This window comes from Coturnix japonica, chromosome 11, assembly GCF_001577835.2.
Source record: "Coturnix japonica isolate 7356 chromosome 11, Coturnix japonica 2.1, whole genome shotgun sequence".
NCBI classification, from domain to species: domain Eukaryota; kingdom Metazoa; phylum Chordata; class Aves; order Galliformes; family Phasianidae; genus Coturnix; species Coturnix japonica.
Window position 1 is genome coordinate 1,045,856 of NC_029526.1, and position 23,710 is coordinate 1,069,565.

A 23,710-nucleotide genomic window follows, 5' to 3' on the forward strand; every position below is an offset into this window, starting at 1 on the left:
GAAATGGAACCTGGTGATCTTCAAGATCCCTTCCAGCCCAAGTCACAGTACGGAATGTTGAATCAACACTCACACTGTAGGGCAGTTGAACAGAAAATGAGAGAACACAGACTGAATGCAAGAAACTCACTTCTTATTCAACAAGTGGAGCGTAAATGCTGCACAATACTGACTAACTTAATGGGCACATGAGTTCAGAGTTGTGCTTTAGGGTCAGCGAGGGGCTCTCCAGCTGAAATTCTCACAGTTTGGGCAAAAGAACAACAAATCTATCTCCAAACAAGGAATTTAACAGTGAAGGTAAGGGTTGAAACAAACTATTAACCCGAGGGTAAAAGCTCTGCAAGAACACTGCAGTTAAAAGCTAACAGCAGAACCACTGGGCTGTTCTAACAGGGAGAAACTCTCATCTTTTAGGGGAACGTGCCTTATATTTACAAGAAAACATTCTGCCAAATGTCAGGTTTTGCTGCAAAATCTGCCTTCCCGCACTGCCTGGCCTTCCTGTTGACTGGTTTACACTCAGAGCCACAAATGCCCGGGTTGAGACGTTCAGCGGCATACAGGGGATTTAGCAGCATCACTTCCATTCATTTTAATGAGAGCTTAAATCCCTCGAACAGCTTTCAAAATGTCAACCTTCCTTCACGTTACAGAAAGCTTAAGGTTCCCAGCAACCCTCTGACATCCTACTTCATGCTCAGAGGGATGACAAGACATTTTAGCGGAGCTGCTTCAAAGTTAATATCGTTTTAAATTAAAGTTTAATTAGCTAAATTTGTTCTAGATCTCAGCTAGATGAAGCCAGGACACTATGCAAGACTTTTTTTGCCTGTATTTCATTATTGCTCTTGCATATGCGTGACTACAAGCAACAGATTTTAGGATGTTTTAGTGCAGGAATAGTTTGCCGCATCCATTCCCAAACTTGGTAGGAAAATGCCCCTCCGTGCTCCAGATGTGAGGAGTACTGATGCCATGAGCAATACCATAAACCCTTCATTCCGTGCTCACCATCAGTTCTATGTGGCAAAACCTGCCCACATTTGAGTCTGGAGCAATGACTTTCACAGTGGAAAGGTGGAGGAGGGTCATCAGAAACACTTGGGACCGCATCAGTGCTTTGCTTGGGAAAGTAGCTGCATCATTCCTGTGCTCCTTTGGGCCTGAGCTACAGCAGAAGGCATACAAGCACATCCATCTCACTTTTCCTGCATTGCTTCCTATAAATGCACCATCTCTGGGGACACAGCCTGGTGCACTGCGGAGCTCCTGTCACCTCCTACGCTCCCAGGACAAACAAACACTTCCAGACATATGGCAGCATCTGGCCCATGCCCACGCTCACCCCATCCCAGGCTGCTGTGCTGATTTCAACACCACCCGCAGCCAATGAGCGCCCAGCAAGATTTGGGTTCCCTGCCACCCCAGTCATCATCACTCGTTCACTCATGGAGATCCTCCGCCCACCCCACCAAACTGAGCCACGCAAAGGGAACTTCTGGGACTCACCAGTGGGAATTCCTCTCTCCCAAACACTGCAACCAAAGCCGCCGTCAGTTGCTTGCCTGTCACCTGGGCCCGCAGTGTCACTGGCACCTCCACCGAGCTGTGGGGCTGGATGATCCCGCATGGTGCTGGGCTGTAGTACAGCACAGCAGCACCCTCCTGGGGCTCCTAAGGTGGGACAAATGGCTTCTAACCATTTTGGTGGGATATTTCATAGAGTCACAGAACCACAGAATGGCCTGGGTTGAAAAGGCCCACAGTGCTCATCCAGTTCCAGCCCCCCTGCTATGTGCAGGGTCACCAACCAGCAGCCCAGGCTGCCCAGAGCCACATCCACCCTGGCCTTGAATGCCTGCAGGGATGGGGCATCCACAGCCTCCTTGGGCAGCCTGTTCCAGTGCGACACCACCCTCTGGGTAAAAAACTTCCTCATAATACCCAACCTAAACCTCCCCTGTCTCAGTTTAAATCTATTTCCTTTTGTCCTATCACTACCCACCCTCGTAAACAGCCATTCCCCCCAAGGGGATTTAAACACACCCTTCAAATATTGGAGAGCCGCCATGAGGTCTCTCCAGAGCCTTCTCTTCTCTAGGCTAAACAAGCCCAGTTCCCTCTGCCTTTCCTAATAGGAGAGATACTCCAGCCCTCTGATCATCTTAGCACCCTGCACTTGGCCTTGTTGAACCTCATTAGGTTTTCACAGGCCCCCAGGTCCCCCTGGATGGCTTCCCTTCCCTCCAGTGTATTGACTGCACTGCTCAGCTTGGTGTCATCTGCAAACTTGCTGAGGGTGCACTCGATGCCATCATCTGTCATTGATGAAGATGCTGAAATGCACCGGTCCCAAGACCAGTGGGACCAAGGCTGTCCCCTGAGGGACACCACTTGTGACTAGCTTCCACCCTGACATGCTTGGGTCATTGAGCCAAGGAGCTTAAAGAACACCCAAAGGAGAAAGCAGAAAGGGACAAAGCGGGGATTGGAGCACCCTAAGGAGGGTTTGGGAAGAGAAGGAGCAGAAACAGACCTGGGGCAGGAGTCCGTAGCAGCCAGGAACGTCACTGTCGTTCACCAGGGTCAGTGGCCGCTGGTAGGGGTGCTGTAGGAAGCAGAACCCAAAGGGCAACACAGACCTGAGCAACCGCAGGTGGGGAACCACACATCTAGGAAAGAGATGGACAGAGAAGAGTTAGGGACACACTGGTTTATTCACTGAGTCCTTGGGGGCACCTCCTGCTCAGGACACTAACGATGACATGTGGCACATAACACCCATAACATGCACTTGGGTGAAAAACAACTCCCTCTCCTTCTATACCATGGTCTCCCTTGACCCCAAGTTTGTCTGCATGTCGAGGCCACCAAAGACAGGAGCAATCCCACTTTGTGCCCTTCCCCAGCTTCTGCAGTTGCCTTGCCCCTTCGCTTCATGGGCTTGTAACTACCCATTCTATTCCCATTTGCACACATTTTACAGGAGGGGGGAGAGGTTGATGAGAGATCAAAGCATGGAGGGAGCATTTCTGACCCACAGCCTCAAAAATACCACAAACCTACCTGGCCATTTGCATGGGCATCATCCTAAAATGCCAATGGTTTATCAAGATAACATCATTATGGCTGCTGAGTACATTCAATTAATGAGATATCCAGGATTAGCTAAATTCCTGTTGTAATTCAGCCAACATCTAGCACAGTACACCATGACTGAATTTGGCTGGGGCAAGGATAACTTTTGGCTCTAAACACAGAATGGTTTGAGTTGGAAGGGGACCCTTAAAGGCCACCTGGCCCAACTCCCCTGCAATGGACAGGGGCACCCACAGCTCCATCGGTGCTCAGAGCCTGGTCAGAACAGGAGAACAGAGAAATCTGAGCTCTCCCCTTCACATCAGAAACTACTTTCCTCTTCCCCCTCCCATCTTGCCCTTATCTTCTGCTCACCAATTCTGCCATGAGCCCTTCCCCATTTTATTATGCCTTCATGACCCAGAGCAGACACCAGCCAGCAGCAGGTCCCAAGTGATGCCTATAGGACACCACTCAGCACAAGCCCACCCTCCCCTTGCAGGAAAACAACTCTTTGGAAATGCTCCTCAATGAGCCACAGACCAAGCCAATGATAACTATAATTACTGTTTCCCTTAGAGAAACACTCAGGGCACTGTCTGTTGAGCACAGGTGCTTTTCCATACAAAATGCTTTGAAAGCCTGCTGTTCTCACAGCTGATTTAGCTCCAGCTGGGCAGAACAAGCTCATTAACTTTTGCTTCTTGTTTGGAGCTTGACCCAACAGCACGTTGGTGGTGGAAACCCCAGGACAGAAGATGAGCTGCAAGGGAAGTCCTGATACCTGGCTGTAAGGAGAAGGGCCAGCACCTCAGTGCCAACGCCGTCCACATCCACCACTAGCGCCATCTCATACTGTTTCACTGTGTTGGAGCACAGGGTGACCTGGCAGAAGGGATTAAGACAGAATCATATCACAGCTTGGGTTGGAAAGGACCCCAGGGACCAACAAGTTGCAGCCCCCTTGCTACAGAGGCAGGGCCACCCACCTCCAGATCAGGTACTAGTCCAGGCTGCCCAGGGCCCCATCCAACCTGCTCTTGAACACCTCCAGGGACAAAGCATTCACAACATCCAACACTTCATCACTCCCAAAGACCCTTGTCTGTGTGTGATACAAGCTGTATCACCTGGGATCGATGGGTGGGACAGAACCTTGCTGATGGATGCTCCGCCAGCCTCAGATGTCAAAACTCATAAGGAGCTGTGGATGCTCCCAATCCAGGTATGTCCCATTGGGGACCAAATGGGCAGGGCACCAGAATCTGAGGACAACAAAGGTCCAGTCCCAAGGAGCTCTCTTTATGGTGATCCATGTTTTAGCAACCCACAGGTCAGGACAGACAGTCAGGGATAACACACAGGACAACTAATCCCAGACAGGCTCAGGGAGTGAGACATGCCATTGGGCACAGGGTCCTCCATCCCATTGGGAGGATTTGGGCATGATTTTATGATGACCTACGTACAAAAGACTAACACAAATCTGATGATGATGGCTAAGTTGTTAAATGCACCTCAAAGCTACCAAGGCTTGTGCAAACCAAGTTAAAGCACAGACTAACTACAGTACAACACTGTACAAAAATCAGACCCTTAATTTTAAACCTTGTCTACCATAGAAAAAAATCCAGGGGAAATCTGCTGGCTTGAACAGATGGAGTGCAGCTTTACAAGGGCAAAGTATGACCCAGCAGGTGCTGCACAGTCTGTAACTGCCTCAGCTCTTCCTGTCCCCATAAGAGATCGCTGCAGTTAGTGCAGCTCCTGCTTGGCAGGGGATTAGAAACAACACTAAGAAGAACAGCAAACCTTTATGCAATGACATCTCTCTAACAGCCATCGTAAACAGCCCAGTGTAAATCAAAGAAATGGTCCTAAGGAGCTCTCAAGAAGGAGCTGCTGGAGCGGGTCCTTTGGAGGGCTGGGGAAATGCTCAGAGGCTGGAGGGCTTCTCCAATGAAGACAGGCTGAGGGAGTTGTGCTTGTTGAGTTTGGAGAAGAGAAGGCTTTGAGGAAGACCTCACTGCTGCCTTCCATGTAGCTCAGAGAGTTACATCTCTGGAGGTATCCCAAGGCCTGAGCTGGTGGGGGCACCCAGCCCAGAGAACTGGGTGGGCTTTGAGGTCCCTTCCAACCATGGCCACCCCATGATTCTAACAACAGCTGTGCTAAACCCTCTCGTGGTAGCATGCTCCACACCTGCACATCCTGCGTCCCCTGGGCACGGATGGTCCCTCTGGAGGGCATCACGGTGAATTCGGTGGGCTTGGGGTGAGCTGGAAGCCCCATCTTCCAGGACAGAAGAGTGTTGTCCAACACCTGGGTAGAGCTGCTCACGCTGGGGGGCCCAGAGCCGTCCCCAGGAATGCGGAGGCTGAATGTCATGGGCACCAAGGAGGTGTTACTGAGGCGGCACGACAAGGTGTGAGGAAAGCCTATGAAAGTATGAATTTATGCTCAGTTACATCTCGATTCCTGCTAGAAAAGCCTGGGCTTGAAATCAGGCTGCCCATCACCACAGGCTTCTCCTTCTCTAACTGCAAGGAGCCCTACCCCTATCCTTAAACAGCGTCCATTGCTTCTCATTTATGTGCGTGCATCCACACAGACTGAGTTATTTATTCTTGCAAAGTCAAGCAATGAGATTCCACATCTCAGGCTGAATGTTATCTTCAACCCATGCAAACACCCCACCACCTCCAACCCATCAAAGCAGCAACGCTGACATTGAGGAACACCCTCAGTAAAAATAAAGAAAATGTGTAAAGGAAAAGAAAGGATTAAACTAGGGCCCACAGCACTCTGCAAAGCAGCATTCCAGCTTCTCACTGCAAACTATGCCTTCCTCCACGTGGTTGTGCCCGTGCTGTCACACTGCCACCTATTGCAGCTCCTGCATTTATAATGCGCTCAGTGCATAGGCTGCGCTCTGCAGTCTCAAGGACAGAAGCAAGGTTCCTGTAGCTAAACACTGCAAACACCAACACTCCTGCAGTGTTCCCTTTCTGTTAGCAGCTGAGGTTAGTGGCAGTTGGCATAGCAGCTAGGCGTGCTAGCTCAGCTGCATCATCAGACCTTTCATTTCTACTGCTGATCCCATCACAACTGGATTATCTATATGGACTAAGATCAGCCCCCAGAGAGCAGGTTCAGCACCTGCCAGCAGCAACTTTGGGCTGAGCTGCATTCATATAGGGCTGGAAAAGGCAGCGCAGGTCTTCCAGGACACCTGCATGCATCTGGAGCAGGAGCTCCCATGAAAGCACCTCCTATTCTGGGGCAAGCAGAATGAACACATGACAACCCTCAGCCTGCTTTCAAGTTTGATGCTTAAAAACTGAGCAGGCAGTTTGTTTTGCCTCAGCTAACAAATGAGGACACGGCATCCACGCAGGCTTTGATTGCAACCTGTGAAGGTTTACATCAGCAGCTTAGCGCTGCCTGTCCATGATGGAGCAGAGTCCAGGCAGGGAAGGAAGACCAAAAGGAGGGAGAGCAGAGTGCGTGTCTATTAGCACTGCCCACCTCCAGAAGCAAGGAGGGGTGCAAAAGGGACAAACACAGACTGCCCAGGACCCAGAGCCACTAGACGCAGTGCGGTTAGAAGCAGCAAGAAACAGAAATGCTGCCTTCTTCAGCTGGAAACACCGCATTAATAAACTCCGATTACATAGGATGAACCCTGTATTACATAACCATATTTCTGCCGGGTGCGTTTCTTGTTTTATTTGCTCCAAAGGAAATAAAGTGAGAGATGGTGATGTGAGGAGAGGAGGAAGCAGCTCAGAAAACATAATGAGTTTCCTTAAAGAGTCCATGAGGAAAAAAAACCACCCAAAAAAAACCAAACAGTGGCATCCTGGGCACAGAATGATAATGGCCCTTCAATCAATGCACAATTGATTTCACATTTAAACTTTAGATTCTCTCCGTAAAAAGCCTTCTGTGAGGTTGAGCTGCAGAGTCAGAATCTGCATTTCAATGGGAGCTGCGGATGCTCAGGCAGGAGCTGTGCCAGCAGAGAGGCAGGAGCCCCATCTCTGGGAACACTGGGTGATGTGGGACAAGGACAGCAGGGTGCCCTCACAGTGCACTGATTTCTCCCATGAAAGTGATAGGGAAGAGACGGCACGAGGTCCCAGCTCCCACCTCCTGGGCAATCCCAGCACACCGACCTTCGTGTTCATTCTGCTGCTCAAGACTGGGAGCTTTGAGTTAAAACACAACAGTGCACCCATGCTTCCTCTCAGAAGCTTTTCCCAATGACCACGTGTGTAACATTAACAGCACAACGCTTGTGTTAGCTTGCAACACGCAGGCTGGCAAATGAAACCCAGGGTGCACTCACCAAAGGAGACGTCACCAAAGTGGAGGGAAGGTACATCAAAGTGGAAGGTTGGTCCAATGACGCAGCCTCTGTGGGGACAAAGAACAGGCAGAGAGCATTGGTTGGTTAAAGAGAAGGGCAAGGGGTCTGGTTCTCATCACCCCTGTGTTTGGTATGGCATCCGTGGTGGGAGCTCCCTGCAGACACCTAAGGTGAGGCTGGATGGGGCTCTGAGCAGCTGGAGGAGCTGTGGGTGTCCCTGTTTGTTGCAGGGAGTGGGCCCAGATGGCCTTTAAGAGTCCGTTCCAACCCAAATCATTCTATGATTCCATGACCTGGGTGGACAGGAGGCAGCCAAAGAAGAACCATCATCTGACCTGGTAACAACCCTGAACAAGTGATGGCTCTGTGCCTCTGTTTGCCCCATCTATACCACAAGAGCTCAGAGGTGTCCACACTAATGACGTGGAATCACTATTGTAACCTCACGTCCCACCTTCTTCCTACTTCTCACTGGTGCTTCCATGGACTAGATAGATGAACATCCTTTCCTCAAAATCAGCATCTGGAGCTGCACTGCATCCATTCATTTATGTCATGGCTGGAGCCAATCAATTCTTGCTGTCTTTTAATTAAATTGTAGTGAAAGGTGCTTTCTAGTTTTATCCACAGGACTGCCATTGTGCCCCTGTTGCACATGAGCTCAACAGGAGGGACCTTCCTCCATACCCAGCCTCCCATTCTCCCCAACCCTTTCTAAATACCAAAGAAACAAGTGCTCAGGTTGGCATCTAAATAAGAATCCCCATGGCTTTGGCACCTTCTGATCAGGTAATCAAAAAGAATGGACTTTCAGGCACTTCAACCCAACTCTTGATTCCTTGGACCTGAGTTAGATCCTGTGAATACTCCAGGTCCAAATCCCTGCTGCTTCTGAAGAACCCTCCCCAAGTACCTCACATAATCAGCGCTAACCTCTCAAGCCAGCCCAGCTCACTTGGAACAGACAAGCTTCTCATCGCAGCCCATGCCAGGAGATGATGGAAAACTACCTCCAAGCCAGGCACAGCTGGGGACGATGCTGGGAGCTGCCAGGGACAAGCCTTACCAGGCTTCCATTCCTGCTGAGTGAGCTGTGCCCGTGCTCAAGCTAAACCTGAGCAGCTGCCCAGAAGGCTCAGGCAAGCAGCCAACCCCAAGCAACTTGGGCAACAGCTGATAACAGTACAGCTTGCAGGAAATAGAGGGAGGCAGTGGTTTTGGCCACATTTTGTTTTACAGTAGCATTATTTAATGCACGTGCATAGGAAGAGCAGGGTCACTGCAGAGCAAGAGCTCTCATCCCTGTTCCTTCCTTAGCAGCCCTGTGTCCCACCAGGCAGATCTCCTCCAAGAACTGAGAATTCTCTCCATGGAGGACTAAATCCAGGTCACAGATCCCCCTGAAGCAGAAGCGCACCTTGAGCTGGCACCTCAAAGGAGGCTGCAGCATGAAAGATAAGAACTGAAGAGGGAACTTTGAAATGAAGGGAATCTAGGAGGCAGATGCCATCTCCAAGGAACAGACTGCACTGGGAATTATACAGCAGATAGGAATGTAAGGTCAGATGGGCTGCAAAAGAGCCATCATCCAGGAATCAAGAGTTCAAGGATGGGGAAGGATCAAAAAAAAGGAAGAGCGACCATGTTTGACTGAGAAACAAGACCTGCACCGAGCTGAGGGAGGGACCACAAAGACTTGGCACTGGGAGTAAAGTTCTGGATGCCAGTGGAGAATCCAGAACCATTTCATTTGTTTGGGGGAAATGAAATGCCTTTCTGTTGTAGGAAATGAAACCCATGGACAGCCTTGACACGTTCTTGAGGAACGTGGCCATAGCAGGGCAGTGGGTATGAGACAATAAACTTGTATTCTACCTGTGATAAGCACATCTTTCCAAGCAAAGCCTGCCCTTGCTCAAGGAGAAAGCTGCTTATGCAACAACATCTCATGACCAATTCTGGGGGGAGGGACAGAGGAGAATAAATTATTTGATTGTAAAATGTTCCCTCTTGATTTCCAAAAAAAGCAGCACTTTCCCTCCAAACACAAAGCCAACATAATTGTTTCCCTACCAGAGGTCAACAGACCCACTCACCACTCTCACAAAGCAATAACCTTGGTCTTCTTTATTTTCCTTTTTAATCAATATTCCCCTACCTTATTGATAAATCAGCTGCAGATTCCTTTCATCCCTTCACTACCTGGCCTAGTGGTTGGCATGGTACCTCTCAAGAGCTGTTGAGGAGATACAGCCAACCGAAGGCTCTTCAATACCAAGCATCAACATTCCAGCCTGCAACACCACATCCCACCAGCCGATGGGAGGGACCACCTGAGACAAGCTCATATAGCACTCTGGTTTTGAGAATCATAGAATACTTAAGGTTGGAAAAGACCTCTTGGATCATCCAGCCCAACCATCCACCTACCACGACACCAAGGTTCCTTAACACCTCCAGGGACGCTGGGATCACCCCAAGGCATCAAGTCCCCACCTCACCTGACAGTCAAGGTGACGGGCTGGGGGCAGCCGTGCACGTTGACCCCTAACTGCTCCGTGAACTGCCCCAGGATGGTGGAGCAGAAGGAGATGCGGATGTGCTGCAGGCCGCCCGGTGGGACCAGGCCCTCGCGGGGAACAAAGGCAAAGCAGGAGCCCAGCGCTGTGCTTGAAGGCACCATGTGGAAGAGAGCATCGATGGGTCCTTTATTAAACAAGATGACCTGCAGCAGAGAGGAAAAAAAGAAATGCATGAGGAATCTTCATACAAAAGGATGACTTGTTTCCTAATTCAACAATTAGCATCGCTAAGAGGCAGAAGATGCTGCGTGCTGCTGCCCAGTGGAAGCCTATGGAAACACACCACAGCAAATTGCACCTTTGGGTTTCTTCATGCAAAGTAGTGATGGTTCCATAGAGAAGCATAGAACCGCTCTCTTTATCCTTTTTTCAGCCTGTCAGTCCCTCAGGCTTGGCCCAGCCATCAATGTCAGGAGGGGATGGGAGTGAGGTGCCAAACAACTTCACCCGTTCTCTAGAATTCCTCTTTATGAACAGCCACAGCCATCATCTAATTGCTTACCATTAAGGTAAAAAACAATAATTAAAAGCCTGTTGAGCCCCAGCTCTGTTACGGCCGGTCACAAAATGCCCACGTGTGCCTGTGGGCTGCACTGCTCCACCACCAAACCCACCTGCAGCAAATTAAGCTATCAATTGCTGCTGGGAGAAACGCTCCATTTCCAGGGCCTTATCTATGCCTTTTGCATTTATTTTCCCTACCTCCTGCCCTTACAAAATATGCCAGGAGAACTGAGACAGAAATGCCCTTTGCTATTTAATTTTGCAGCTGCTGCTGGAAATATTCAGGTATTCAGATTGCACAATGCTAAACTGAACTCTTAGCACACCTACCCTGAGCTGAGCTTTATCTTCAGTCCAGCTGCTTAGGACAGCGCTGACTAACAACATCATTGACTTATTCATCTCCTCTCAAGTAATGGAAATTATAAATTAATATCGCAAGAAGCAATAAGGTATCAGCATTAAAAATGCATAGAGAGCAAAATATTTTGGTAAGAAAACACCTCAGTGTGTCCTTCCCTGCCACAGTGACGCTTTTCAAAACGTCTGGCATGATGCACTGCCTCATTTACTACCTCCCTTTGGTTGCTCCACTTTATTTCTTTTTTGCAAGAGCTTGGATGCCAAATACATGGAAAAGTTCCTCGGCCTCATTTGCAGAAACAGCAGAGCACCAAGCGAAGCACAGTGGGCAGCACTAAGCATTCCAAGCTTCTCTGCAGGGAGCGGACCTTAGGTGGGTTTCCCCCACTCACCTCATAGTTGTGGGCTGAGCCCACAAACACCTTCCCGATGTCCAGCTGGTCAAAGCTGAAGCGCAGCCGTGGCCCTTCGCCTTCCCCTTTGATGCGCAGGGGCAGCCTGGTCTCACGGCCTGGGGGGAGGAATTTCCATCTCAGTGCAATGATTCCCTTTATTACTGCGATACATCAATTCCAGCCCCCATCCCTGTGCTGGCTTGGGGCTCCCTGCCATCCCGTTCTGCTCTGCATGGAAGGTGAGGTGCACAAAGAGGAGGAGAAAGTCCATACTAAAGGATTCCTTCAAGTTCCTTGTGTGACCATACAGTCATAGGGTCACAGCATGGTTAGGTTGGAAGGGACCTTAAAGCCCACCCAGCCCCAACCCCTGCCCTGGGCTGGCTGCCCCCACCAGTTCAGGGCTACCCATGTCCTGGGGCACACACAGCTCTGGGCAGCAGTGCCAGCACCTCATCACCCTATATAGCTATTCACGACATGCTAGATGATTCCCAGTGGGAAAGATGAGCCCAGATGTGACAATGGCTATACCACAACCTGAAAACTCTCCTGGAACAGCCTTTTGAATGACAACTGACTTTTTGATCTCACAGCCATGAGATGAGTGTGCTGGATAAAAGCAAGAGCTATGGAGCTTTGTTGAATTCAATGTCTTTCAAATGGCTACAGCCAAAGGCCAGCTGATGGTAGAGATGAGAGCTACATTTTGCAGCTCAGATGTTAATTGGAGGGCTGTGGATTCCTATTTCACAGGCACTGTGAAAGACACAGCATTGGGTGTTTGCTGCCAAGAGATTTATCCGTCTGGCATCATGTGTGGCTTCACCTTCATTAAAACCTCTACATCTGAGCCCACCAAAGCTCTTTGGAAGCAGCAAATATGTTCAAGTGATGAGCTTTTATCCATGAAGCTATGAAGCTTCTATTCATGCACCTGAGAGATGTACCCCACGGGCACTGCAAGCAGTGGTGATCCCTCTTCTGCAGACTGCCCTCATCCTCTCCTGAAGGCTCATGGAAACCCTTCTTTCTACCTCCACCCAGCCCACATACACCCTGAGGTCCTCCCACCACAACAACCAAGTCCTGGAGCACACAGGACAGGTGGTACCAAAGGCATGGAGAAGCTGCACCTCCTTTCTGACCTCAGTCCCAAACCCACACCCAATATCATGCGATGGGAGCCCAGATCTTAGTGGGACAGCTCCACCACAAGGCAAGGGAGCATCCACCATTGTGGACTTGGCTCCTCCAACTATCACGGCCCACGTCTGTGAAACGCTTGGCGTTTTTGGCATAAATCAGTTGCAACACAATATGCTTCTGAGTGTAAATCAATCCAAAATCTGTGTGTCTGAGCACCACCTCCCCTTCTGTGTGCTTCCTTCCAGCAGCTCAAGAACCACAGTTTTATTTGCATGAACAACTAAAAGTTCATTCTCAGCTTAAATATTTGCCCAGAGCAAATTTCAAACCACTCCTTTGCTGCCAGATTTGCAGGCTGTGTGGTGCTCATCGGTTCTGCAAATCTCCTGACCCACCGGGTGCTTGCTCCATGACCCACAGAGGCACATGAGACTGGGCTGTGCCATGCATGGGGCTGCAATGGGGCCAAGCTCCCAAATATTCCCAGCAAAGGACGAGTCAACCACATGCACACCACGCTCCGAGGGGACTTATGATGGCATGCAATGCATACACAACAGTCACGCTTCTTAGAGGAAACAAGAAGCAAAATTAATTGACTCCCCCATTGGGCATAGCTGTTGCTTCTTCAGATTCCCTCTGCACCAAGAGACCTTGACTCTGCCAGTTTGACTTGACAGTGCTCTGTTTTACGAGGAAGGTGTGTAGGCACATAATTTAAATGACCCTCAGGTCCTCCTTCAGGGAGGCAGTGGAAGAGCTGAGCTCTCCCATGGGCCCTCCAGGGGCTCCAAGGAGCCAGACCCTTGTTTCAAGAGCAGAACCCTCTGCCCAGCTCTGTTCCCATAACAACTGGCTTGATCCAGGAGCACCTTGCCCACCCCTCAGCCACAGATCAGCCCCCCTGGGGGGAACCTCTGAGGATGCTGCAGCAAAGCAATGGACGCCAGAGCACCGATCCCAGAGCCAGAAGCATCCCTGGGGAGCAATGTTATAAGTAAATCCTTCCCTTCCACATCTCTAACAACCACAGCTGGCAGGCAGGAAGATGGTTTGTTAACACAAGCCCTGTGTAATTACTGGAGGTGGCATTTGCCAAGCAAACCCTGTGCAATTACTGTATAAATAAAATCTGTTTCATGACATTTGTATCTGCCAGCTCAGAGGGCCAAGGAGAGGAAAGGCACAAAGCAGCTGCGCTGGTCGCTGCATCCTCTAGAACTGGAGGACTACTACCTCCCATCTCATCTCTTCCTTTTCGATGGGGAAAAACCCAACGTTCCCTTTTCCCTCTTGGAAAACATCTTGACCACCACCATACGGAGCCCTGGAGGATGGGCAAGGTAACCTGAACCATGCAGCTTGCTGCAAGCACTCCCTGCCTATGCTAGCACAGCAAAGCTGCCACCTCTGCAAGGGCAAGGAGGGTGACCTGGGCTGGTCACACCTGCTCCCAGCACCTCGATGTTCACAGTGCCTGTCTCCTGAAGCTGTCCTGGTACGGAGTTCTCTGTCCTTGTAGGGACAGCATCAGGGGAAACACATGGCTTGATATCTCATCCCCTCTTTATCACCTTCTCAGAGCACCAGAAGCAGGTTGGCACAGAGTGCTGGTATCCCCCTCCCCAATACTGGAGGTAGGGAGCCCCACCTGAGATGTCACAGTAGACGGTCAGCTGATAGAGCCTGGCTTCTCGGGGTTTAAACATCACATTAATTTCAGCTGAAGAATTTGGCCAGACGTCTCCCTCCTAAAACAGAAGCAGACAGTGAGCTGGTTACCTCCAAACACCACGTTACTTGGTTTCAACCACTGTGAGCCATACCTGGGCACCAGCAAAGAGCACGGAGCAAGTGAACACTCAGCAACCAAATGGATGAGAGTCTGGGATCAGCTGTAAAGAAATCAACTGTCCCCAACCCCATAGCTTTAGTGGCACCCGACAGAGGCATTTTGTCAGCTGTAGTGATACCCTGCGAGGAATGACAAATGCAGCTTTATAGAAGGAGACGGGGAGCAGAGTTATTTTCTATCAACAAAGCGGGGCTGTGATTCTGCTGGCTGCTGGGCATCCTCAGTGCTTTGTCCAGACGAGCCTGAAACTGATGGGAGCCTCCAGCGCTCCTGAGGCATAAATATTAAATAACTGTAACACTTCCCATCGACTCGGTGCTCACAGCTCAGAGGACAGATCCCACGGAAATTAAGGAGACATGGTGAGTTATTGGGCTGCAGCTGCAAGCAGCTCCTCTGCACACTGCCTGCCCAGGGACAGCAGGGCAGAGGGGATCGCTTCCAACACCAAGAAGTCCTCCCCATCACCATGGAAAAGAGTGGAAGATGAGAAGGATGTAGAGTCTTCTTGAAGAAGGAGAACAAATACAGGTGCCACGTCTTAGAATCATTAAGGTTGGAAAGACCACTACGACCATCCAGTCCAACCATCAGCCCCTGCCTGTGACCACTCTAGACCACATCCCCATGGCTGTGGGGCTGGTCCTTTTCAACCCCAGTTATTCTATGAAGATGACAGTCAAGCCACTCTACTACAGTGCCTTCCCCAGCATTAAACATGTTTGGAAAAGCCAAGTAAGATTTGATACCATGTCATCATTTACTTGTATTACTTACAGCTGGGCAGAACAAGCTCTCACTGAGCCCAGCCCTGCCTGGGTCATCTCTCCTTCCACCCAGACCTGACAAGGTTCTCCCAGTATAATGCAGCAGATGGGTTCTTGATGGTACTAACTAGTCTGCTCTGTGGACCACAGCCAGACTTATTGGCCCTGTGGACACCTGGGGGCAGTTGGATTATTACTCAAGGGTTGACAGAGGCAATACATCTCCCGTTAATGGAAGCAAGCACAATACAATTCATAAGCAAAAAAAAATGAACCTAAGCAGGAAAGGAAGAAAATTAAAAAGCCATTGGCCTGATGAATATGTATCTGCTACCAACGGTGCAGTTTTCTAGCTGAGCAAGTTTAGCTGACTTTGGGATTTGAGGAACTCTACTGTGAGTACATCTGTGATAGAAATAGAGCTGGCACCAGGCTGGAGCACAGCCCCAGCAACACCGCATAGAGGCAGCAGCAGGGAGAGCACGACAGTGCAGGAGGACCTGAGTGCAGGGCCAGCGAGTAGGAACAGGAGTTGGGGAAAGCTCAGTGCTGGGAGCTTGGAGAGCTTCGTAATGGATGTATTTCAGCAGATCCCAGCTCCCTGCTTTGCAGCATGCCAAAGTGGAGGCATGCCCATCCACCATGCCCACCAAAAAAGACATAGAATAACCTATAGGAAGCTTCAGGCTACCATCCAATGCTCTCCACCAACACTAACTTGTGTGACAAAGGCAGGCAATAAGGACTAAGCCCTTCCCACACTTCGAGGTAGGATCCATGCTAGAGAAGGAAACTCAGCAGCACAAAGCAGCCTGTCAGCTGGGCAGCTGGATTCAAAGGTTGGAGGGCAAGAAATTATCAGTTACATTTCATTCTGCTGTTCCATGACTAAAACAAATCCCTTTAAGATAGGCACAACTATTCTGGGAAATTCTGGTCATTTCTCCCTTCATTACTGCTGTATGTCAGACTATAAAGCTAGAAAATATTATGAGTTATTTCTCCTGGGAAATTAAAGTAGGCTGTGGAAGAGGTTCCTCACCACGTTCCTGCTACCCCAGAGGAGAAGAATGGCTGCTGGTTAAAAGGATATGCTTCATTACCCGCCCTTTGAGGTTGGTGTGTGAGACTCGAGCCCCCAAGCAGTGACTGAGACAGGGCAGGGAGAACTTCCATGGATGCTCTCCAGGATAGAAACCCAACACAGGGCGCTAGGAACGTGATACTGCAGTGCTGCTGGCATTACATCAGCCCTGGACAGGCTGCAAGGAGGGGGGGTGGTACAGCACAAAGATGCAGTAGACATTGAACCAAATACCATGGAAACAGCTGCACTGGATCATAGAACTGTTGAGGTTGGGATGACCACCAAGACCACCCGGTCCAACCATCCACCCATGCCTGTGAGAGCTCTAGACCTCCATGTCCCTCAGTGCCACCTCCATATGGTTCTAGATCAATCTGAAGGACAGTGACTGTCCCCTCATCCTCTGGGCAGCTGTGCTGGTGCCCCACCTCTCTTCTGGAGAAGAATTTTTCCCATTATCCAACCTGACCATCCTCCCTCAGTGCAACTTGAGGCCGTCACCTCTTGCTGGACTGCTAGTGAAACGATGCCCATGGTGCACCCTGCTCATTCAGAACACTGTTAAGAACAGCAGTGCCCATCACTCACATCTGCCTCTGGCCATAAATAACCAAACCCATGCTGAGCTGCAGGATGGACCGGTGCTGCCAGCTGGGTTGATGCCTTCTGCCATAACTTGGAGCACTGTGCAATGAGCCGTGGATGCTTCCCAGCTGCAGGAGGATCCCCACACCCACAGCTCCGTGACCTGGGGATCTCACACATCTCAGAGCTCACATGCAACACTGTGGGATCACTCCCGAGGACAGGACAGTGATGACTTGTCAAGGGCACTGGGACAGTAACAAATCTGCATCCTCCCCGTCCATCGGTTTCCATTTCCAAAGAGTCAGCTCCCACGTGTTTACAGCTCGACTGTGATGGAGAGAATGCAGCAAAAAGCAAGGGCTGTGTCCTGTGGTAGCCACCTGGGCTTCCAGCACAGCTGCTTCTGCTGACAGACCCTGTGCATTTGCAAAAATAAATTAAACTGACTTGGAGATGCGCTTAGAAAGTCAGAGAGTTGCATAACAGCTTGTTTCCCACAGGCTTGGACGGCTGCTCAAAATGTTTACGGTCACGTGGCAGCTCCAAAATCACCGCTTTCCTCTTCTTTTCTCTTATTATTTTTCATCAGTGAGTTAACCCTGTGTGGACCGAAGTGATCTGCAGCAGCACCTGAAAATACTGACAGCTGAAGGCAGCAAGGTCTGCAAAGCCATCCTGCCCAGAAAGGTCATAAGGCTGCTGTGGGACCAACAGCTTCCTGACCTCTGCAAACAGTCCGAGGGTGATGAACACTAATCCAAACCAGTCCCTTGTAACAAATGTCTGAGCATTTCCACTATGCAGGTGATGGAGGAAGGGGAGCAGCCACTATCGTTGGCCAGAAGGTCAGCCAAGGCACCAAGGTCCCATCTTTGGGTGGAGTTTACATGACAGAGCACAAAGGGCATCTATCAAAGTAAAAATATTCCCATACCTATGTGCAATAAAAAGCCTATTTCAACCTGCCAGTCTTGTGACAGGTGACTTCACATAGGAGACACAGACATGGTGCTGTAGGAAGGGATTGGGTTATCTGTGATTAAACCTGAATTTGGCCTCCTTTTGTTTCTTTGGAGGCAGGGTTAACATGTGAACTGACAGCACTCCAACATCCTTCCTTAACCCTCACATTAAGGTGTGCCCAAACTGATACCTCTGAGCAAGCTCCACGCATGTTTCAGACAGGTGCACAGAGGAGAGGATCTCACACTCAGCAAACAGCAGCTGATCACATGTGGTCCACACAATATCAGAGAGCCGAGTGGAGGTCACTCCCATCCCTGTTTCCTCAGTAGGGAAAGCCAAGTGGTGCTCATGGGGCAATGCAGCCTGAACTGGAGGAGAAGGATGTGGAGGGAGGTCCCAGCTGTTGCTTACCACTGGCTCAATGGTGAAGATGTCATCGGAGAAGAGCATGGAGTCTCCTTGCACTTTTGCACGGTTGTTCTGGAAGACACGACAGAGAACGGTGAGGTGCTCCTGCAGAGAGGGGTCCAGCATGCACTCATCAATAAAGCGATCCATCTCATCCTCCTCCTGCCTCCGCAGCCTGTGACACAGCCTGGAGCCACGGGGAGAGACAAACCAAGCGTATAATTGGATAAGCAACACATTTGCAGAGGCTGCCTTGTAAAAGGAGGGCCAGCAACGTGCACAGCGAGGAGCAGCAGCTGCAGCACAGCAAGGGGCTCGCCCTGAGCCTGGGGTCCCACACGGATCATGTCATCACTACCCATTCACCAGCATGGCAGGGTGCTTTGCTCCCTGCTTACAAGCTAAGAATGTGTTTTTGAAAGCCAGCACCCCTCAAAGAGCTCCCGGCCCAAAGCTGCCAACTGATGGAGCATCCACCCATCACCTCAGATGGCTTCTCCTACCCACAGAGCTGCTCAAGGGGAGGCAGGGAACAGAAACACCAAGGGGCAACCACTGCAGTGCTTTCCTCTGGAAAGGGCTGGGGAGTGGGAAGAGGTTGGATCTCAGCTGCGTTTCCCCAGCACCAGCCTCTTTCTTTCCCTATTGGGGAAAGTATCTGTTTCTGCTCCCTGTAGGTCCTTCCGTGATAGGTCCCTCTCCACTTTAAAAGCAAACTCAAACTCAGACATCACATCACCTCGGTGAAACTGGAGGTTTTATACCCACAAAAACAGAGTGTGAGAGACTTCACTGAGCATCCCCAATAAACAAGCCAGAACCAGTACCTCTGAATTCAGACCCTCGAGTCTACTTAACAACCTCATTTTCTCCCTTCTCCTGGGCTCTTTCAGCAGAGCCCGACTCAGTTCTGTCTCCCCACACTGGCAGACACAGCAGAAATCATTCCACTGCTCAAAGATCACAACAGAGAGATGAGAAAAGAGCACTGTGGCTCGTTGTATTGCTGTCCCCCCCTTCATACTCCAGTCCTCAGCCAAAGACCCAGCAAGTGACAGCTCCAGAGGAGTGGGTGGAAGGCTCCATATGCAGCAAAACCGAGGTGACGTAGAAAAAAAAGGATAGCAGTCATCACCCTGCTAAATTCAAATGCAATTAGAAAGGAAATACAGTCACAAGCCGTTACTAGCTGCACACAGACAGAGCCTCAGGCAAATGCTGTCACCAGTGCCAAAAATACTTGCTTTGGCCAGCTCCCCATAGTGTAATAGGAAATCTTTCTCCATGGCTGACCTACAGAGCTGTGGGTTAGGAGAGGTCACTGAGGTGAGCAAGACTGAACCCAGGCTCCATCCACGGGCAGTGATTCGACCATGAGATCCCAGGAAGTTCTCTAGGAGGGGGACAGAGCAGAACCCTGACGTTCCTAATGATCCACACCATTTAGGATCACATTCAAGCAGGGGATCCTGCACTGCTTTTCGCCATGAAGAACTGTTCTGAGACATCAAAGGCTTCTCTTCCATTGGGTTGTCTCTTCCTTGACTGCAGGGGAACAGTGCAAAATGCAGACTTACCCAGTGTGGGCTCCACATTGAACATATTGGGGCATCCAAGGATGCATGCACAACCCGAGTGCACTCATGTTTATTATGGGGGGTCCTTTATCTGTCTATTTACCCAGAGACCATGAAGGCACCTTTTGTAGGATACCCACCCTATGAGTGCCCATCGAGCTGCAAGGCAAAGCAGCAGATGTGGGCACACAGGGCACAAAGATGCAGCAGAGTTACTGGCTTCCCATCATTTCAAGCTCATTCAAACAGAAGGTCACACTAGCCCTAACTCCAGCACTGTTGTGCTCTGAATTTGCACAGGTTCAATTCTGCAGCTTCCTGTGCAAAGCTCAACAGTTGTGCCTAGATGCTGCTGCCCCAAGGAACCAAAGCATGCTCCTTGTGGATGAAGGTGACCGATTCCTGCACAGAAGTACAGAGCTCTGGGCATCATGGAGAGTTCAGATTCACCTCCCAAGATGGGCAGCCCCAGCAAGCAGGAAGATAATGGCACTGTGTGCATCAGGAAGGTGACAGCAGGGCACTAGCACTGGAGCTTGAATGCTTCCTAAGGCCTGCAGCAAGGAAGACCAGAACACTCTGGCCAAAGCCCAGAACACAAACTGGTATGACAACAAATGTAACTGGGGGGGAAAAAAATGAGGTGGAAGTTAACTGTGAGGAAACCTGGTTGCTTTGGATGACTTGGGGTTCAATGTGAGACAGGCAGGTGGGAAGAGATGCTGAAGGAATGGTTTGGGGAAGCACCAAGAGAAGGTCACGAGGTTTCTTTTAACACATTGAGCTTGCACGGAAGTCACACGCTATGTAATTAAAAATAGAGAACAGTGGAAAACTAGCTTTGGCCTTTAAGGCATTTCTGACCTAATTATGTTGAACTTTATTTGCTCAGAAGCCCTTAAAAAGTGCTCCAGTTTAAGGTAGTTTCCTGATCGGCAGCTATGGGTTCAAAATAACTCTGATATACCCACAGCCATCCAAGTCTGAAAAGTCAGATAATTCCCTAAATCACACAAGCTTTTAAGTGTAATTTCCAATGCACCACCCCCCCAGGCTGTGTTCCTTTGCTGCCAGAAACTGAAACCTCACAGCTTCGCCAAAGACTCTCCTTGAAGGACCTGTCCAACCCTTGGCCTCTCCAGCACCGTTGTCACTACCTGCCCTGCCTCTCACTGCCACAAAGACACACAGAGCTGGAATCCAAAGGCACTTCCAAGCCCCACCTTCCCTCCTTCCCTGAGCTCCCTCCAGCCTCTAAAGACAGCAGAAGAATCTTGTTGTGCAGGGAAGGGCAAAGCTACATGATGCTGCACAGCAGGAACCTTCTGGGCCAACAAAGAGCTCTCTGACACCTTCCTAACAAAGCTGTAGTGAAGGCACTGCAGTGGGTTTACAACAGCATTGCTGCATATAGCACAGCTAAGTGCTGCTTCCCAGTGCAGTCCTCAGCCTTGTGGACCCTCTGTATCCCCAGGATCCTGAGATCCCATAGGTTTGTGCTCCCATAGAGCATGGATTTGCAGTGTGAGTCAATGCAGTCACTGCAATCAATATTTCATCTCCAGATGGAACAAAGGCAAAAATGGAACAGGAAGAACAGAGCTGCATTACCCTGAAGCTCACACATCTGGATGCATTTGATGGTTTAACTCATCCTAGGATGTTCAAAACCACTAGAGCCACTTGAAGCCACACACGAGCTGTACCCCTGGCAGAGCATCACCCTGAAATGAATCTATCACACCAACCTCAGCTTCTGCTGATCCTCCTCTTCCTGATTAACAAAAGCCTTCCACTGGAAGTGGGCTATGATGTTGCTCCGGTTGTGGATGACCACAGATCTCTGGTTTGCCAGTGTCAGGTAAGTCTTTGCAATCATCAAAGAGTTCCTGTCCAGCCTGATGTTGACATCCACCGCTGCTCCATACAGGCTTGTGAGAACATCTTCACCTGGAGTAAAGCAAAACAGAGCCTTCACTCAGCTCGTTTGCTGGTGGAAGCACAAAGAACAGAGCAAAGCACAACTAACAACAATTAATGACAGGTTTTAGCTGTATTGAGTTCTTGGTCCCTTCTTGCTAAATAGAAAGATGCATGGGGGCCAAAGGGATGGTCAGAGGAACAAGTGAAGTGACAGCCTAGAGCCCACACTCATTGTGTTTGGTGAGGATGTCTTAAAGTCTGCCATGCAGCAACACAAGGACAGAGCTGGGCACGTGCTGAATGGACTCAGTAAATCCTAACATAACACAACAGCAATTGCCCACCACACATCCAGCCACAGTGCAGTAGAATGGTGTTGGTTGCCCCTTCTTTCTGGGGAATGAAGCCAGTTTCATCCTTAGAACAGCAAACCTCTGCAGTCATCCATCCATTCCTCCCCACACACAAGAAATTCAGCCTTCATGTCCTTTAAGAGAGTCGCAGTGGTGGGCATTCAAGTCAAGTTTACATTGCAAGAGAACCAGCAATCTTCCCAAGGAGGCAACAATCCTTTTTGTATAAGGGATTCTATAACGGATGGTTTATCACATAAAAACCAAGTCTGGTAGAGACAGAGATCACTGCCCTTCCTCTTCAATGAGTACATGGCACAGAGTCAACCAGAGGAACCCAGAGCCAAGGAATCATAGAATGGTACCATTTTTCATAACGTTCCCATGAGTTACACTGAACAAACAGCAGTGCTCTCTTCAAGGAATGCTCATTCACTTGGAACACGTTGCCATAGGACAGAGGCTCACAGTTCCACATCCAGAGAGCACCTGGACACGTCCTCAGGAGACAAAAACCATCAGCAGCTATTAAACAAAGATGAGACCAAAGCCTCCAGGCCTGAGAACTGCCAGCCTCAGGGCCCATGGGGGAACACAAACACAGCATATGGACACTTGCATGCTCTGCTCAGCATCCCCTGCTGCTGCTCTTGGGAACAAGCCACTTGTGCTCTACTGTAACATTCCCTGGACTCAGACTTCCTGGCCCTACCATTATTCACAGAACACTGCCTTATTCCAGGCTGTCAGCTCCCTCCTCCTTGCGTGCTTTGATACACCCAACAGAAAGAACAAGACAGCTCTCATCCAGCAACCTCAACAAAGCAATGACTGAAATGGAAATAGAGAGCAGAGTTTATACACCCTTACAGATGCTTTGGGTCATGTGCTGCTGAAATGTGCGCTCTGAAACAGCAGAAACACTGCTTCATAGCACAAGAGGGAACAGCATCCAGAGAAGCACAAATTGCTCTGAAATAAAAGGACAAGTTTTGTTTAGCCTGGAAGTACATCTCAATGAATGGACGAGGGAATTCTTAAACAAGACTTCAAAACAAATTGAGGGTCTTATGAAGAATGCTTTCCTACCGATCAACAGCTGGCACTTTCCCCTTCATTGATCGCTACTCTATTAAGGAAGCTGGAAACAAGACAAATATTCTGCTGCATCTCCTCACCTCTTCTAGGAGAGCCCGCAGCCAACCCTGGAATATCTGGGTAGCACAGAAAGCAAGTTTATTTTCATTCACTCAGCTTGTCAGAAGGTTGTCTTGCTCTCATCTCTGCTATAAACACAGCCAAGGAGACAGATCCTGCCAATATATCTCTAGAAACACAAGAAAAATAAAGCCGAGCTCTTTGCTCAATAGGTGTTATGGTAGCTCAGGATTGATCTGGGATAATTCTCCTGCTGCTGTCTCATGGACAGCATATTGCTGCTCCTTCCAGCCAGCCTATGGCAACAAGAGGGTCCTGCCCCAAATGCAAGCAGCCCTGAGACAGAAAAGGGGGCAGACAGAAAGCAATGACTGCTTGGCAATGGTCAACATGGCAGGTTGGGACCTCTCCATTAAGCAAAACAGGCTCTTCTTGCATCAAAGTTATAAAAGACCTCTAAGACCATCAAACCCAACCCCAGACCACCCCCCACCCCCATATGCCTCAGTGCCATCCCCACAGCTCTGGGACACCTCCAGGGACTCCTCCCCATCCCTGGGCAGCTGTGCCACTGCCTCACTG

General features: G+C 49.8%; 1 protein-coding gene across 6 annotated transcripts in view; it reads right to left on the minus strand.

Annotated features, from left to right (window-relative positions):
- The window catches only part of HYDIN (HYDIN axonemal central pair apparatus protein), a 108,311-nt gene that overhangs the window by 51,124 nt on the left and 33,477 nt on the right, over positions 1 to 23,710 (minus strand). For 5 of the 6 annotated variants that reach the window (XM_032447003.1, XM_015873865.2, XM_015873864.2 and 2 more), the window contains exons 8-17: positions 21,443 to 21,644; positions 18,121 to 18,304; positions 14,098 to 14,197; positions 11,295 to 11,413; positions 9,955 to 10,178; positions 7,433 to 7,500; positions 5,284 to 5,519; positions 3,866 to 3,966; positions 2,540 to 2,675; positions 1,513 to 1,677 (exon numbers count right to left, since the gene is read on the minus strand). In XM_032447003.1, coding sequence (XP_032302894.1) covers positions 1,513 to 1,677; positions 2,540 to 2,675; positions 3,866 to 3,966; positions 5,284 to 5,519; positions 7,433 to 7,500; positions 9,955 to 10,178; positions 11,295 to 11,413; positions 14,098 to 14,197; positions 18,121 to 18,304; positions 21,443 to 21,644 — 1,535 coding nt within the window. The remainder of the gene's footprint in view (positions 1 to 1,512; positions 1,678 to 2,539; positions 2,676 to 3,865; positions 3,967 to 5,283; positions 5,520 to 7,432; positions 7,501 to 9,954; positions 10,179 to 11,294; positions 11,414 to 14,097; positions 14,198 to 18,120; positions 18,305 to 21,442; positions 21,645 to 23,710) is intronic. The other variant, XM_032447004.1, reaches the window with a different exon arrangement.